The following is a 16,249-nucleotide window of genomic DNA, read 5'->3' as shown; positions in this document are numbered from 1 at the left end:
AGGAGTGTGGCCAGCAGGTGGAGGGAGGTGATTCTGCCCCTCTGCTCTGCTCTGGTGAGACCCCACCTGGAGTCCTGTGTCCAGCTCTGGAGCCCTCAGTAAAGACATGGACCTGTTGGAGAGGGGCCGGAGGAGCCACAGAAATGATCAGAGGGCTGGAACAGCTTTGCTGTGGAGACAGGCTGAGAGAGTTGGGGTTGTTTAGCTTGGAGAAGAGAAGGCTCCAGGGAGACCTTGTTGTGGCCTTTCAGTACTTAAAAGGGGCCTGTAAGAAAGATGGGGACAGACTTTTTAGCAGAGCCTGTTGTGATAGGACAAGGGGTGATGGTTTTAAACTAAAGGAGGGGAGATTCAGGCTAGACATGAGGAAGAAATGTTTTACAATGAGGGTGGTAAAACACTGGCCCAGGTTGCCCAGAGAGGCGGTAGATGCCCCATCCCTGGAGACATTCCAGGCCAGGCTGGATGGGGCTCTGAGCAACATGATCTGGGTGAAGATGTCCCTGCTCATTGCAGGGGGTTGGACTGGATGACCTTTGAAGGTCCCTTCCAACCCAAACTATTCTATGATTCCACGGGCCATAAACCACACATAAGGAGCCCTGCTGTTGTAGGGCATTGGACAAGCTGCCAGGATGGAGCCTCCCCAGAGGGCTGGCTGCCTTGTCACTATTCCTCTCCCAGGAGCAGCTCAGGCTGGCTGCTGTCAGAGAAAAGTGACAAGCAGAGACAGACAGCAGCAGTCCCTCTCCTCCTGTCTAGTTCTCTTCTTGAATGCTTTCTTTGGGCCATTGATCCAGCAGGGAAGATGGGAGGAAGGGCTGCTGCTCCCTCCTAGTTTTTCTCAGAATCACCTCACTCAGACGAGCAGATGCTTTGGGTCAGACCAGTGGCAAGATACCCACCCACAGAGAGAAAGCACGAAGGCGAGAGATCCTACTGCATAACAAGATATAAATAAATAAAATATGCTAGAGGAAAGACGCGTGTGAAGGAAACAACAGTGCCAAGCAGGGGATGGGTTGCTACAAGGCGGCAGCATCTGCTCCCTTGGATGACTGACAGCATCCCTGTATGCGTTAAGACACAAGATCCTTCCTTCCTTGCTAGCCATACTCCCCAGAGGTGCGAGCTGTTAAAGCCAGGTTCTGATCTGTCTCCCTGACATCAAGCGCCTCTTCCTGCTTTCACAGATACAGTCTGCTGCTCTGATCTGCAACATCGCTTTGGCTTCAAAGGGAAAACAGCCCAGCCTGATCCAGCTTCGCTTGACATGGGGGACACGGGACAAAGAGGCTGTTACATCTTTCATGCGCCCTCTGAAGTCTGCAGGCACATTTCTTAATTTCTCTTGCCCCATGATAATGGACAGATGTGACTGAATTTAGGTCAGTTCTTAACCTTTTTTTTGTGTAGGAAAAATAACAATCATAGAATAGTTTGGGTTGGAAGGGACCTTCAAAGGTCATCCAGTCCAACCCCCTGCAATGAGCAGGGACATCTTCAACCAGATCAGGTTGCTCAGAGCCCCGTCCAGCCTGGCCTGGAATGTCTCCAGGGATGGGGCATCTACCACCTCTCTGGGCAACCTGGGCCAGTGTTTCACCACCCTCATTGTAAAAAACTTCTTCCTCATTTCTAGCCTCAAATGATAGTGCCAAGGAGAGCCTGGCAGTGCTAAGCTACCTGGAGATACAGGAACGGATAAGCAGCCACGTTACTTTGTGACCTGCTTGCACTGTGCTGATGGAGCTACTGTTTCAGGGACTCTGCAAATTCAAGGAGGCACTGATGCCTATAGCTCCAAAATGCTATCATCAGGCAATAGAATAAGACATGTCTTTGATTTATTAATGAGTAAATAAGATCAGGAAGGAATTGCAGGGTGTCTGTGGTGTTCTTTCATCCACTGGTAACACCAAAGCTGAAAACTGTGGTTTAGGGTATATACCTATAGCAAACAAAGCAGCATGGAAGGCCAGGAGTCCCAAGTACCCACAATTGTTCACTTCCCATCATTCATGGGTACTGGATTCCTTCCATTCCTTATTATGGTCCTTGAGACCACAACCTATGAATGTGAGGGAAACCATGAAGAGCATTCAAAGCAAAGTCCAAAATGACCTTGTATGCATCTGGCATGACTCAGGAAAAGAAGCCAACGCAGCAAGGCACAGGAGGAAGAAGAGTGACTCACCGAAGTTCTCCCCGCCCCAGATGTCCATGGCACTGTCATACTTCCCCAGGTGGTTGAACCAGGCTTTGTCTATCACGAACAGCCCACCAGCAATGATGGGAGTCCTGCAGAATGGGTAAGGGAAGGAAGGACACACTCTCAAACACTGTTGCAGCACCTGGATGCACAGGAGCAGCCCTTGCCTTTGCCTCCACTTCCATCGTCGGGACAATACCTATGTATCTCCTTCTCACCAAACAAGGACAACACACATCAAAAAGCATCTCAGTCTTTCAGCTGCCTTGGTATTTTGCTGTCAGTCATAAAATACCTGGCACTTAATGACTGGCTAATGCACCCGTCAGCACAACTCCTACAAGCTCAAAGTTCACAGCCCTGATTGTAGGCTTCAACATCAAAAATGCACTTAGCACTCGGGGGGTTATTCACTCAGACGGGCTTTTTGCCTGGAGCCAGCCTGTTAAGAGCACCGTTCCACTGGGGAGGGGAAAGCAGAGCCAATTCAGAATGGCTTTTTAAAAGCCATCACTAGCTGTGTGATCTTTATTTCAAAACAGGGTTATTCTTCATTCTTTGGATTAGCTAAGAAAACCGCACAGAGAAGGTCCATGGAGGAGGGGCAGGCAGACCCAGAAGACAGCTCGAGGAGACTCGCCATTTGCTGGCACAATTCCCATCTCCATTCAGTCACAGACAGTGTGGATGCCACAGTGTGGGCTGGGGAGGAGCTGGGGTGACTGCTGCCCTGGGCTAGTCTGCACAGTGCCCTACATGGCAGGATGACCAGGAACGTGCCCCTCAGGAAGCCAGCGAGAGCTCCTCTTAACACCAGCATCCCAGGGAGAAGCAGCAAGCTTTCCCAGGCCCTGAGCTTCCCCCAACACTTGGTCTCCTCCACACCGCACGCCTCAGTGCTTCATGGCTGGGGATGCAGACACCAGCACTCGGCTTGCTGCCAGGAGAGATCTTCAGCAGAAGGAGGGACACCCTCCATCCTACTGCATGAGGACAGATGGCATCTCTCCCGTTTAGTTTTGCTCCCTCTCCTGCACATCCTGAATTTCTGAGGAGCCTTCAGCGAGGTCCAGAAGAGCAGCACTGATCTGGAAAGGCTGGACTAGACACCACACTTTTATCAAGTGGGCTGAGGACACTGACTTATTTTTAAGTGACAGCTGAGCTGAGAGAAGCAGGAGTCTAGAGCACTGGGCTTTTTCCCATATTCAGCCTCCTTAGCGCTACCGAAACATAAACAACCATAAATATACCCTTTCTACCTCTGTAGCACCCTCAGGCTTCAGTGTTGGGAAGTGAGGCTGTACTGCCAAACCCTAGCTAGCCAGGAGCTTGCTACAGGTATAAGTTCAGAGCTGTCCTGGAAGGAATATCACACTGCTGTGGTGCATAGTGGCACACATGAAGTCAGATGAGATGCCTGTCCTTCCCCATGTTTCTCAGGTGCCTCCTTCCCCCTCTTGACTTACTTAATGGGTTCGGTGGGATCAAGTCGTTTGGCTTTCTGCTCTGGGGAGAGCTGCTCCCATTTGAAATGCAGACTCCAGTCAAAACCTAAAACCAAAGTAGAGAAGGACCATAGGGAAATTAGAAATGGGTATGGATTAGGAGGCAATGCAGGCCGCAGAAGCCGTGTTTGATGGAGTATATTCCCCACTTTCAGATGATTCAAGCCATGGAGTTGCAGCTCTTGAGGGAAGAGTCCAACAACTAATGTATTTTACTACTGCACACAAACAAAAAACCAACTCATTGCATTACAATTGCAAAGTCAAGCACTCCAAAGGCAGGAAAAGTCAGAATTCAATCTGCTGATGAAATCTTACTTCGTCCCCTTATGCACACAGATACACGCTCTGATGGATACTGTGTGCTACAAATAGCGCAGATATACTAATAAGCACTACAGTTGCATCCTCCATTTGCTGCCTAGACATCCCCCATCTCTTTTTACTGGCAGCCCGGCTTTCAGAGCTGCCAAGGTTGGCTTTAACATGACCCTTCTTTCTTGCTTGACCGCCTTATTCACTGCAGCAAACACCATTCCTCGCACCACACTTACCTGTCTCTAAAATAGTCTGTAAACAGCCAGCAGGGAGCACTGAACAGCGCTAATGTGCTTTTTGCAAGACAGTGGGAGCCAGCAATGTGGTGCGGACTCACCAGCTCCCCAGGCCAGTGCATGTTCACACCACGGGACAGATACCCATGGGATGTGCCCACAGCTTGGACTTACCTCCTCTGAGGTCCGAGGAAGCCGCCACATAGGCAAAAGTGTCCAAGTTGATGATGTCAATAACAGGGCTGACCACTCGCGTGGGATCCTGGAAAGCAGAAGCGAAACAACCCATGACTTCAGATCACACCACTCAAATTGGTCAAGGGATGCTCTGAACTCCCAGAGACATCAGGTGGCTGGAAATCTTGGTGTCATTCAGGTTTGTCAGGGACCAGTGCCCATCATTGCCTCCTCCTCAGCCATCACATCACTTTAACCACAGAATTAATGGCAGCAGCACCAAGTGGCAGAGGAATTGCTGGGAGACTGGGAAGACAGGCACCCTCTCTGCTGGGAAAGAGGATGGTGTGCTGCTGGGCTGCTGAGCCAGCATCTCTCTCCGGCTTTGCCTTCACCCACAGTCTCTCCCTCCACAGGCTTTGTGTGCACTTGGCACCCAACTTGGCTAGATGCAAAGTTCCGTCTGCCTTTTGCAAATTGACCGATGTATTGACCGATGTATTCACCTTTCACCTCCCTTAAATACTTTTTACTGGATTTCAGAAGTCAGGTTATGACAGAGGAAAAACACAGGCAATCAAGCAGCTTAAATACAGCTGGTTTTTAAATGTACGAACTAGAGGGATACAGTTAGAGTTTTGCCAAAGGTGTGAAAGGGTTAAAAAAAAAAAAAAAAAAACAACCTGAATTATTTTAAATAGTTGGTGGTGATTTAATTAACATCTTCTTATGGGCAAAGAGATTATACAAACAGTTATGAACAAAAATATCTACAGGAGGAAGAGACTCTGACAGCTTTGACTGGTCTCTTATCTCCTTTTTTCTTTTCAAAAACTCCAATTATAGCTCAAACTTCAAGCTTTTACTCTTGCCAGATCAAATTGTTTTTCACAGCCATGCAAAGGAAAGCGTCTGAGCACACGCTGGCTTGCTCTCTTGCTCAGAAAAGACTTTGGTTTAGAAATTAGTCCTAACGAAGTATTCAAATGCAGTTGTCAGCAGAAGCAACTAAAGGCCCTGAGCAAGGAGCTGAACTAGAGCTCAGCTTTTCCAAATGAGCATGACAAACACTTGATATTTCCATAACAACGTCAAGTCACGAGTCTTAACATGGCTTTCTGCAACTCAAACATCCCACCAAAAGGTCAAGGTCTGCTGGACCTACTTACCGCACAAACTCAAGTCAGGTCTGAGCGCGATGAGCCTTTCAAACCCATCATAGTTCTTCCCAAGCTGCCACAGCTCGGTGTACACAAGCATCCTTTAGTTGCCTGAGGGTAGGGGAAAGGTTTTAAGCAAAGCATCTGCTTTGCATGCCAAACACTGCAGGGAAAGGATGTATCTAATCATTTAAAACTTGCTCCTCATCATCTTACTGGTGAGCACTTCTAACTAGCTGACACTCATCCCCAATTTCGATTCCACTCCTACTCATTGCAAGAAAAAACCCTTTAACATCTTGGCTGAGTGCATTACTACAAAACGCTAGCCTTCAGCAGTGCAACCTTCTCCCTGCCTCACTTTCCCTGCCATGTCCTGGGAACATTTACATTTACTCAGCTTTCACAAAGGTCTCTCTGACCCTCAAAAGAAAGGCATGGCATGCTCAAGAGCACAGCGCTGTTGCTATGATTTATTTTGGGTTGAGTACCAGATCTCATAATAGGCAGCTTCACCTTTCTGGGGTTTTTTTATACCCTCCCATGCCAGGGCATGTTAATCTCAACAACACCCAAATCTTCAGTCTCAAAAAATGAAATTCTCAAAACCTGAGAATGCATTTCTCCAAAAAACTTCTCAAACAAGCCAAATTATGGAACTAAAACAACAGGAAGAAACTCTGAAACAGTCCTACAGACAACAGATACATTTCAACTTTGGAAAAGGACCTTGACTCCAGCTTGTCTCCCAACCTCTACATCATGACCTAGTAACGGTCAACAAAAACGGCCACGGTTGCTCCTCTGGCCCCACAGCAGCAATACACAAGGCAAGAGGGCCAGGCTGCCCCTTACCTGCCTCCCTCTGCCCCAGGAGAGCACCAACTGGGGGGGGTGGTTCTTGAGCTGGAAATGGGGGGTCACCATCCACTGCTTCATCCCAGTGTCATTTGCAAATCCAATTTTGGGGTGGGCTCATTGAGTCATACCGTAAAAACCCCTTGGGCCGGATAATTGCATTTTTAGAAAAGTTATTCAGTTGAAATGCACAGTTAATGGCTTTAGAGATATTTGTTCAGTAACTAAAAACAAGAGCCCGTGCCCACGCGCTCACAGTCATACACCTGCAAATGTGCTGGTACAAAACACCCACCGTCGCTGCTGCTCCCTGGGACATGCACCCTCCCAGGCACTGGTCCAAGGCCCCCTGGACCTCCTCTCTTCCCCCCACACCTCTTCACTTGCTCTTAGATGTTCTAGTCCTGCGTGTTTCTAAATCCATACGCTGAGTACATGCTGCCCACACCCATAAGTGAGCATTGGCCTTGGGGGAGACGCCATCAGCTGCTGGTAAAGTTTGACGTGGGGCTTGAGGGGCACCTTCACGCGGGTGCATGGTGGCACATACGGTCTCCGGTGTTTCCCACCACAGAGAGCTTGAGGAACAGCTTCTCTGGCTGAGAAAATAAAAGAGCAGCGACACGTGGGGTGGCTGGTGGCGGCGAACATGCCAGATGTACTTTGAGGCACTCACTGCTCCTCTGCTTGACACTGAAATCACATTAGCTCAAAGCAGACGGTTCCTAGGAGTGACACGGTGGGCGGCTAATCCTCACCGCAGCGATCGGACAGGGAAGCCATCTCTTTAGCACAGCCTGAAGGTGGCAGCAGTAACATTTCATACACTCCATTGATCAATATTTTAACCCTGATGGAAAGGATGGGTACAGTGGGCACGGGAAGAAGGAAATTGAGAACTCTCTGCCCTTATCCTGCAGCTTTTGTGAGGAGCTGAAAAAGCAGGCAAGCAGGACCCCACTTGCTTTGCAAGTCCCTCAACACTCTTCATAGTAGGTCTCCCTTGCTGCCTTCAGCTTGGGCTGCAAGTCACTGGGCAGGATCATATAATCACAGAACAGTTTGGGTGGGAAGGGACCTTCAAAGGTCATCTAGTCCAATTCCCCTGCAATGAGCAGGGACATCTTCAACCAGATCAGGTTGCTCAGAGCCCCGTCCAGCCTGGCCTTGAACGTCTCCAGAGATGGGGCATCTACCATCTCTCTGGGCAACCTGGGCCAGTGTTTCACCACTCTCATTGTAAAAAATTTCTTCCTTGATTAAGGAAGTCTGGCATGAGCAGCAGCACAAGCTTACCAACTGCCTTACTTCCAGGAAGAGAAAGATTTAACCCAGAAGAGCAAATTAAAAGAAGTTAACAGAGGTGACGTTTGCATGTGGTGCTATATTCAGATCACGATGCAGTGAAACTCCTGCAGTGATGTCGCACGTGGCATCCACCTTCACCTACCCCATGGGTGCCAGCTGTGGGGCACGGTCCCAGAGCTGTGCAGGAAAGCAGCTCTGCCTGCCTCCTTCTGCCGCCACCACTGCCCTTCTCCTGCCTAAACACATCAAAAGCTCTGCCTGGGAAAGAGGCAATTGCTCCGGATATTCCCCACTGAAAGGCAGCAAGGTTACAGCAGCGAGCAAGGAATGCCTGCCTTAAAAAAGCTCAAAGAAACAACTGATGCAGTCAAATTTAGTGGTGAATTCCACCCTGGAGCAGGCTGAAGTAGGGTTTCATTGCACGTGTTCTCATAATTCCACCAGAGCTGCGATCAATAATATGAAAAGGCTACTTTCATTTTATCGCCATTTATCAGCAGTACTGTGGCCCAGCCTGCAAACCAAGGTTGGGACCTCTCCAGCACTGTTTGCTCTGTGAGTGCCAGCAGCACCGACGGTCCTCGCCCACTGCGGAAGGACCTGTCCCAGTGCTGTGACCCCCTTCCCCTGTCACATCACCGCTGTGCACAGGGGACACTCATCCCAGCCAGCACAGCTGTCACCTCTGGAGCTGTGAAAAGCAGGATGTCTTGGACAAGGGGCACCATGAACACCAGCTGAGCAGGTTTCTCCATAACCCACCACCTTGACTTCCCCTTGCTCCTCAGCTGCCCCTATTTCAACATAATTAAGTAGTTTTAAAATTACTGAGTAATAAGAAATAGTGTGGCCAGCAGGACTAGGGCAGTGATCATGCCCCTGCACTTGGCACTGGTGAGGCTGCACCTTGAATCCTGTGTTCAGTTTTGGGCCCCTCACTACAGGAAAGACATTGAGGTGCTGGAGAGAGTTCAGAGAAGGGCAATGAAGCTGGTGAGGGGTCTGGGGCACAAGTCTGATGAGGAGCGGCTGAGGGAACTGAGGCTGTTCAGCCTGGAGAAAAGGAGGCTGAGGGGAGACCTGATCGCTGTCTGCAACTACCTGAAAGGAGGTTGTAGCGTGGAGGGTGTTGGGCTCTTCTCCCATGTAGCAAGTGACAGGACAAGAGGAAATAGCCTCAACTTATGCCACAGGATGTTTAGATTGGATATTAGGAAAAATTTCTTCCTGGAAAAGGTTGTCAGGCATTGGAACAGGCTGCCCAGGGCAGTGGTTGAGTCACCATCCCTGGAGGCGTTTAAAAGATGTGTAGATGTGGTGCTTAGGGACATGGTTTAGTGGTGGACTTGGCAGTGCTAGGTTAACAGTTGGACTCGATTTTAAAGGTCCTTTACAACCTAACTGATTCTATGATTCCACGAAATACTAGCAATCAGAGGTATAGCAAGAATCAGGGAACAAGGCACGGTGAAAGGAAAGGACCATGCATCTACAACTGAGCTGAATGTTTCATCCCCTGCACCATGCCAGCGGGTCACCAGCACAGAGCTCCTTCGACTCGAGTGACAAGGTGCCAGGAGCCTCTGCGCACTCGTCTGGGGAGAGAGTCACTGCCTGAGAAAGTCAAATGTCATTGTCTGCTCCGAAATCAGCAGAATTTAAATCCTATTAAATCAATTTATTAGCGCTTAATTTGTGTGAAATTAAATTCGGCCCCTATTCAAGGAGCCGTCACTCCCTCAGATCATCAGCACTGAACATTTTACATGAGCCTAATTAAAAACTCTGCTGGAGCACTGCCCACCTATTCCGCTTTCACCACTCAGCCTGTGCTTGGTGGGCAGAGCCCCGCTGTCCAAGGAGGCACCTCATCCCACCCACCCGCATGCTCTCCCAGCCATGAAGACAACCCCACCTGGCTGCTGGGTGGAGAAAGACCAGAAAACAGCGCTTTGCAGCCCAAAACCTCATCACTTTCTTAATCAGATGCCTGCATGCAGTTAGTTACGGTTGGGTGGTCATGCTTCTTGAGAGGGAAGAGGAGGTGCACGCCATCGACACATCTCCCAGGCGTGGCCCTTGTCTCTCAGGAGGACTCACCTCTTTGATCCTCTGCAGCAGAGGGAGCAGCCAGTCCTTATTAACCTCACAGTGACTGTCAAGGAAGGTCAGGACTCCTGCTTGTGCCACGTCTGCCCCTCGGATTCGGGACCGGATCAGACCTGTTCAGGGACACACCATGTCAGCTGCCACCCAGACGGCTGGGCAATGTCCCCAGGCTCCTCCAGCACAATCTCCTGCACTCAAGTGTCCCTTGGGCTTTGACCCATCAAAATCCCATTTGGATAAAACATGGCTCAGGTTCTTTGTCTCCTTCCCAGTGCTGCAAGGCATGCCAACCATCTCGCAGGGTCACCAAAGCAAACAAATGGGTCCACCTAGATTTATGATTCATAGCATTTATGCCAATCCTTAATTTGTGCAATTATTTCTGCTATCACCTTCTGAGGAAAAACAGGACTCAAAATGCTTCCATAACCCCCCTACAGGTAATAAATCTAACATTGACCTAAGTCAGCAAGGAATAGGCCAGGGGATTCGAGGGTGAGTTTTCTGTGGGGAATTGCCAATTTAGAGAGGAGTAAACCAGCTTTCCAACACCCCTCCTGCCTGCATCTGATGCTTAGGTGAACTTTAATATAAGAAAGGAGATGGTCTGTTGGCAAACAGGAGGACATGCAGGTTGCTGAAGGAGAGCAGAGCTTCTTGATGAATAAGAAACAGTGGTAATACAGGAGGAGACAGGGGCAGATAAAGAGGGCATAAGGGTTTTGGGAGCAGCAGCACCTCTGGTCCATGCAGAAGGAGGTCACTGAATTTCATATTAAAATTCCCTAGAGGAAAGGAATCAAAGAACAGCCTCTGAGCAGGAGAGAGATGGACTGGAGAATGAAGCCTGAAGCAAACCAGCAACCGCCAAGGTCACCTCGTGCAATGCAGGATGTCCCTTATCTCTCTCTGAAACTTCTAAGACCTTGTGGACAGGCATGTTCTGTTGTATCCACCCTAGCCCTCCCCAAATCTGGGCAGGTCCTGAGAGACACAGCTCCAGTGACCTACTAGGTGAGGTAAGCTCTCCGGGCTGGGGTCCCAAATCCTGAGTGCTTTACAGAGCACCAATACCTGCAGGTCCATCCAGTGCTGGAGTGAGCATATATGTACCCCAATAACACAAGGAAGAAGGGTGAAAAGGAGGCGCAGACCTATGGAGACCACCCCTACACTCCTGCCAATGCAGCTATGTCTCATACACCCATGGGGAGCGTGACACCACCCTCCCACCAGACCTGCAGAGCTGAAACCTTCTGCAGAAAAAATCCACAGACAAACCCTCTCTGCTCCTCCATCTTTCCAACCCAACACACACCCAGACTCACACCTTCAACTTTCAGCATGAAAAAACTTCTTTGTTTTTTGTTTTCCTAATACCGAAAAGCAGGACTTGAAAACACCCATTTGGACAATGGGGAGCTGAAAAATGTCTCAAAAGGTTGCCAGCAGCATCCCAGTAGGACATACATTCATCCTCCATATAGCCATTCTTAATCTTTCAATTACAATTAATTATTAAAAAAAAAAAAAATCCCACAGAAGCAGCAGGAACAGATCTCCTCTCTTTCGTTAGAGCAAACATCTTTAAAAATAAGACCTGGGGCTTTGTTTTGCCTGTTCTAATTTTCTGGCTAATAAGCTACAGCTGAGCCTCATTGGATATCTTAATAGTCCCATCTTTTACAGTGAGAGAGGGGGAATCTATTTCAACTCTCAGCTCTTTATCATGTCTCCTTCTGTCAGTGCCTCACCTCAATCCCAGGAACTGCTGACCTCCCTCATCACCCACTCCACTGAGGATCCCCCCTGCTCCATCACTCTCACACCTCCCGAAATCTGGGTTTCCCACTGGGGCCATGGGCAGGCAGCTCTTACCTTCTCGCCGTCCATTCCGCAAGCACTTCACCTTGGGGAGCTTGCCCAACAAGCGGCAGTCGTCAGCTTGGGAAACATAAAGGGAGGACACGTCACCCGGCAGCCCTCAGGTGGTGGCTCTGGCAGCAGAAATGGTCCCAGGAGAAATTTGGAGCAGGGAGAGGACCCTGTCATGGGGGGCTGATGGCTTGTTAGGGCAGAACAGCCTCACCTCTTGGCTCACCCAGTGTAAATCAGGACCGGCAGAACAGCAGTTTTCATAAAACTAGTGTAAACCCCATGGATTTACACCGAGAACAGCTGAATTACGTTATAAAGTCAGCCTAGAAGAGCTGTGGTTGGGGTCAGAATCCAACTTTTTGCACGTTAATGCAAATGACTGGTTTTGGTAGCTGCAAAGCAACACACCAGCTGTTTGATGCATGTCTGCCTGACAGGGCCAGAGCTTCCCGAGGTGGCCTGTGAGCCCTCAGCGAGGAGAAAGGGATGGTCAAAGAGAGACCCGTGGAGCAGCTCAGGGCTCCCCATGCCCTGGGCAGCAGCTCCATGGGGTAGAGAGGCCCAACAGCCACTCGCACCTGAGCTGGGGACCTCCTGCAAGCCCACCCACAGCTGCTGCCATTGCCCTTGCCCTGGTGCTGCCTGCAGCCCCAGCATCCCTCCTCACCTGGATTTCTCCCAGCAAGGTGGAGGATGCCAGAGCTGGGTCTGCAGGCGGGTGCACCCATCACAGCCTGCTCAGTCTCCTCATGCTGTGACCTCCACAGCCCCTTCATGCCTCTCTGCCTCTTCTTCCTTGGCACTACAGACACACACGCATGTGCCCCATCCCTTCCACGCACCCCCTGCACCTGTGCATGCCTCCAAGTCCTTTTATCCCGTCCAGCAATCTTTGCTGAGAGGAGACATCCCCGTACCCCTACCCCGAACAACTCAGATACAGAGCTGAGTTGCTCTGCGCACACCAGGAGAGCTGAAGTGGCAGGGGCTGGCTATGGACCTATGATGAAAATTTGCTGGCAGTAGTGGGAACCCTCATGCAGAACTACTGCATCCCAGCAAATAAAAGGTCAGCGGGCAGAGAGAGGTGAGAAACAAGACATAGCTGGGCATGAAATAAAAGCATCAATTGTTTGGGGTGGATTGCAGGGAAAAAACTGTGTTTGTGTGTAGCATATTACACAAATACATGCATTTTATGTAAATGCATGCAGAACAGATGCCAACAGGCTCAGACTATCACAAGAAAGAAGATGTAGGACAGCTGAGACGTGCTGATTTCAAGTAGCCAAGGGGCTGCCCTAAGTTACATGGGAAAGTGGCTTCCCCCCATGCCCTGGGATGAGTTTAAACCCAGCCCTGCTCCTTCTCCCCAGCTCATGTCACTGGGCACACTGCAACAGGGGAGCTGCATTTCTACAAATGCTTCTCCTTTCAGGAAGGCAAGCACTTTGTCTGTTTAGCTAAACACCCAGCACGTACTTCCTCCACCCTCCAAAAAGCCTGCTCTGCTGATGCCAGGGCAGCTCCAGTCCTTGCACCTGCTCCTTTTCTCCATCACACATGCTCTCCTGGTCCCCAGACTTGCCCAGCCTGGTAGCCCCATGTACTGGAGTCACTCCAAAGCTCACTGTAATCACTGCAACCCACTCCCCTGGCTTCAGCAATATCCCAGGGAGGTGTCAGTGCCGAGAAGTGGGTCTCATGTGAAATCTGTCCCTAATGCTCTCTGAGGCAGTGCCTATTTATGACATCCAAGAGCAAAGCATAGATGCTTTTTTCTAAAAAAAATAAAACCCACCTCTCTGGTTTTGTTTTCACGTTTCCTAGTAAATGGCTACATTTTGCAGCTCCTTGAAATGTAAGTGCCACAGACCACTCAGCCTAGGTGTATTTTATCATCCTTTTTATGCACAAGACAGTTTTTTTGAACACTTACTCTCAGCACCTGGATATTCCACTCACCCATCTCACCAGGCAAGGTCTTTAGCCCCTGGGAGCCCCTGGGGCTTCAGCTACCAACTTCTGCTGCAGACCAGACCTATTGATTTCACTTGAGTCACACTATTAACTGGGAGAGAATGGCAGGAGCATGTGGGCTGTCTGTGGCACACAATGCTATTTATGGTGCACCTCAGAAATGGGTCACCCATGTAGGAAATCCTCTTTACATGGATGAAAAAGAGGGTGAAAAATAACAGTCAAGAGTTGCTGGCCACCTATGTAAAGGTATGCAGAACATATGCATACGTCAAGAGGGTCAGACTATCATTATCCTGTGCAATTCCAGTGGTGACAACCCAGAATTGCTCCTGGCTGCAGCTGAATGCCAGATCAAACACACCACGGCTATGGTGGGATACAACCAGGTAAGAACTACATTCATGTCTACTGGGCATAAAAATGATTTGCCATGCGCTTTTCTTGTGTTATTTTCATGAGAAGAGGTTTGATGATTTGAAATTTGAACTCTCCACATAGCGAGGCAAACCTGGCACAGCGGGGTTTGCCCTCCATGCCTATGGAGCCTTAAATCCCCTTCCCCTTTGACAAACTCTCCCCCCTCTCTGCGTAAATCCCAGTCTCTCACAGTTTTCTGGTTTGGCCCCTCACTTTTAACATAGAAAGGGTCACTTACGATCATCACTGAAGTCATCCACTAGTATGATTTCATGGACGAGGTGCACTGGGGTGCGGTTCAGCACACTAAAGAATGAAGAGAGAAAATCCATGACAATGCTTTACCGACTCAACAACCCAGCAAACAGGGTGGAAAAGCCGGGGAACTGGTCCCTGCCAAAGCACAGAACACCAGGCCTGGATTTCCAGAAAAGATATACTAGACAAGTCCCAGAAACCACCACCTACCGCCCCCTGGTAACCTACACTGCCCAGCTATCAGCTGCCTGTAGCCTGATCTAAGAGCCAAGCACCTGGTATTCCTGGGAAACAGCTGAGATTCACCCTTTACCACCTTTGTGAGCAAAAGCAGAGCCAAGAGAAACGGGCTTTTCAGCAACATGCACATTGCACCAAGTTTCCTAACAGGGCTTACAGCAAAGCTGCTGTCACCCCACCACCGCCCCCGGGGCTAATGATATGGTGTCCACCAACAGCAGGGCCAACACAGAGGAAATTACCCAGCTCAAACCCATCTTTACAGAGCTCACAGCTGTGGCAGGACAACTCCTGTTTTTATCCGTGAGCTGATTGCATTTCAGAAACTGCCGAGAGGATAAGAGCAGGGTTGGAGCCCGCCTATTTAATGAAAGAGAGATGCTGGAGGATGTGGTTCACAGCTCCCTCCAGGTGGACAGACACTGTGAAACATGGCTGAAAGCTACAATCTTCCCTTAATTATGCCATCGAGGGGTTTTATTATTATTATTATTATTATTATTATTATTAAAAAGTCTAGACCTGTTCTTCCCCTTTCTTGCATGGTGCAGAGGTTGGCAGAATCACACGTGTGTAAATCCTGCACAGGCAAAGAGTCAAGCCTGACTTCTTGAAGCAGAAAACCCAGGGTATCCCAAAAATCTCCCAAGCGCGCTTTGATAATGCCAGTTGGGTTGCACAGGCTTGTCCAGCATTTAAACTTCTTTGCCTTCATCCTGAGCACGGTTCGTTCTTCCAACAAGATTTAAAGGCCCCCCAAATTTCACACCTGAGTCTGCCTCCTGGTCTGGGTTAGAGAAAACCTTCAAACCTCCTGCTGGCATAAGAGGGCAGGCACCCTACAGGCTAATGACCTTCAAGCCACTAATACCTCCAGATCTTTATCAACAGGTTTCCCCCCCACCTTTTGGGCTCCCAACCCTCTGGCAAAAAGCCTGGGAGCCTGGAAAACGACATCCCTGGTCCAGACTCCAGGCAAGAGGGCTCTGAAGGGCAGGATCCCAGGGGGACACAGGTGGCAGGGAGCCACCAACCCAGCTGGCAAAACCCAGAGGGGTCTCACAGCCTCACCCTCAGATATCTGAGCACATTCAGCCAAAGGACTGCATTTCTCTGATGAAACCTCCTTGATGAAAAACCACAAGCCCATCCCACCCAGGAGGGCTTGGAGTGTCTGTGCCCATTGCCGGGGACCTGCTGGTGTCCCCTCACCCTGCCAGGTGCTGGAGTTACAACCCTCTAGAGAAAGAAAGAGTTGAGCTGTATTTTTTTTGGAAGGATAATTAGACATCCTAAGGCAGATGCTTGAAATGGATCCTCCCTCCACGTTTTGGTTTGGTTTGTTTTCAGCAGAAATCCTGAAGAAATGGGGGTTTATCTCAGACCAGAGTGGGTAAGGCTGGCACCTCCCTTGCAGAACTCCTTAAAAATCACTTCCAAGAATTACTTTCCCTGGAAACACAATCCCAGCCTCCTCCAGTTTGCGGATCTTGGCAAAAGCCATGATTTTCCCCCCACTTCAGATGCTTTGCATGTTAAGGCTGGGGTGGGGAGAAGAAAAAAGCCTAACAGCCAGGAGCTGCTGTG

General features: G+C 49.5%; 1 protein-coding gene across 1 annotated transcript in view; it reads right to left on the bottom strand.

Moving 5' to 3' along the window:
- The window catches only part of GALNT14 (polypeptide N-acetylgalactosaminyltransferase 14), a 104,252-nt gene that overhangs the window by 17,910 nt on the left and 70,093 nt on the right, over positions 1–16,249 (bottom strand). Inside the window, exons 4-9 of the mRNA XM_065631868.1 lie at positions 14,403–14,470; positions 11,765–11,830; positions 9,878–9,999; positions 4,449–4,536; positions 3,682–3,766; positions 2,198–2,301 (exon numbers count right to left, since the gene is read on the bottom strand). Of these exons, the coding sequence (XP_065487940.1) occupies positions 2,198–2,301; positions 3,682–3,766; positions 4,449–4,536; positions 9,878–9,999; positions 11,765–11,830; positions 14,403–14,470 (533 nt within the window). The remainder of the gene's footprint in view (positions 1–2,197; positions 2,302–3,681; positions 3,767–4,448; positions 4,537–9,877; positions 10,000–11,764; positions 11,831–14,402; positions 14,471–16,249) is intronic.

This window comes from Caloenas nicobarica, chromosome 3 (assembly GCF_036013445.1).
Source record: "Caloenas nicobarica isolate bCalNic1 chromosome 3, bCalNic1.hap1, whole genome shotgun sequence".
Lineage (NCBI taxonomy): Eukaryota > Metazoa > Chordata > Aves > Columbiformes > Columbidae > Caloenas > Caloenas nicobarica.
This window is presented reverse-complemented; position numbering and strand designations above follow the sequence as displayed.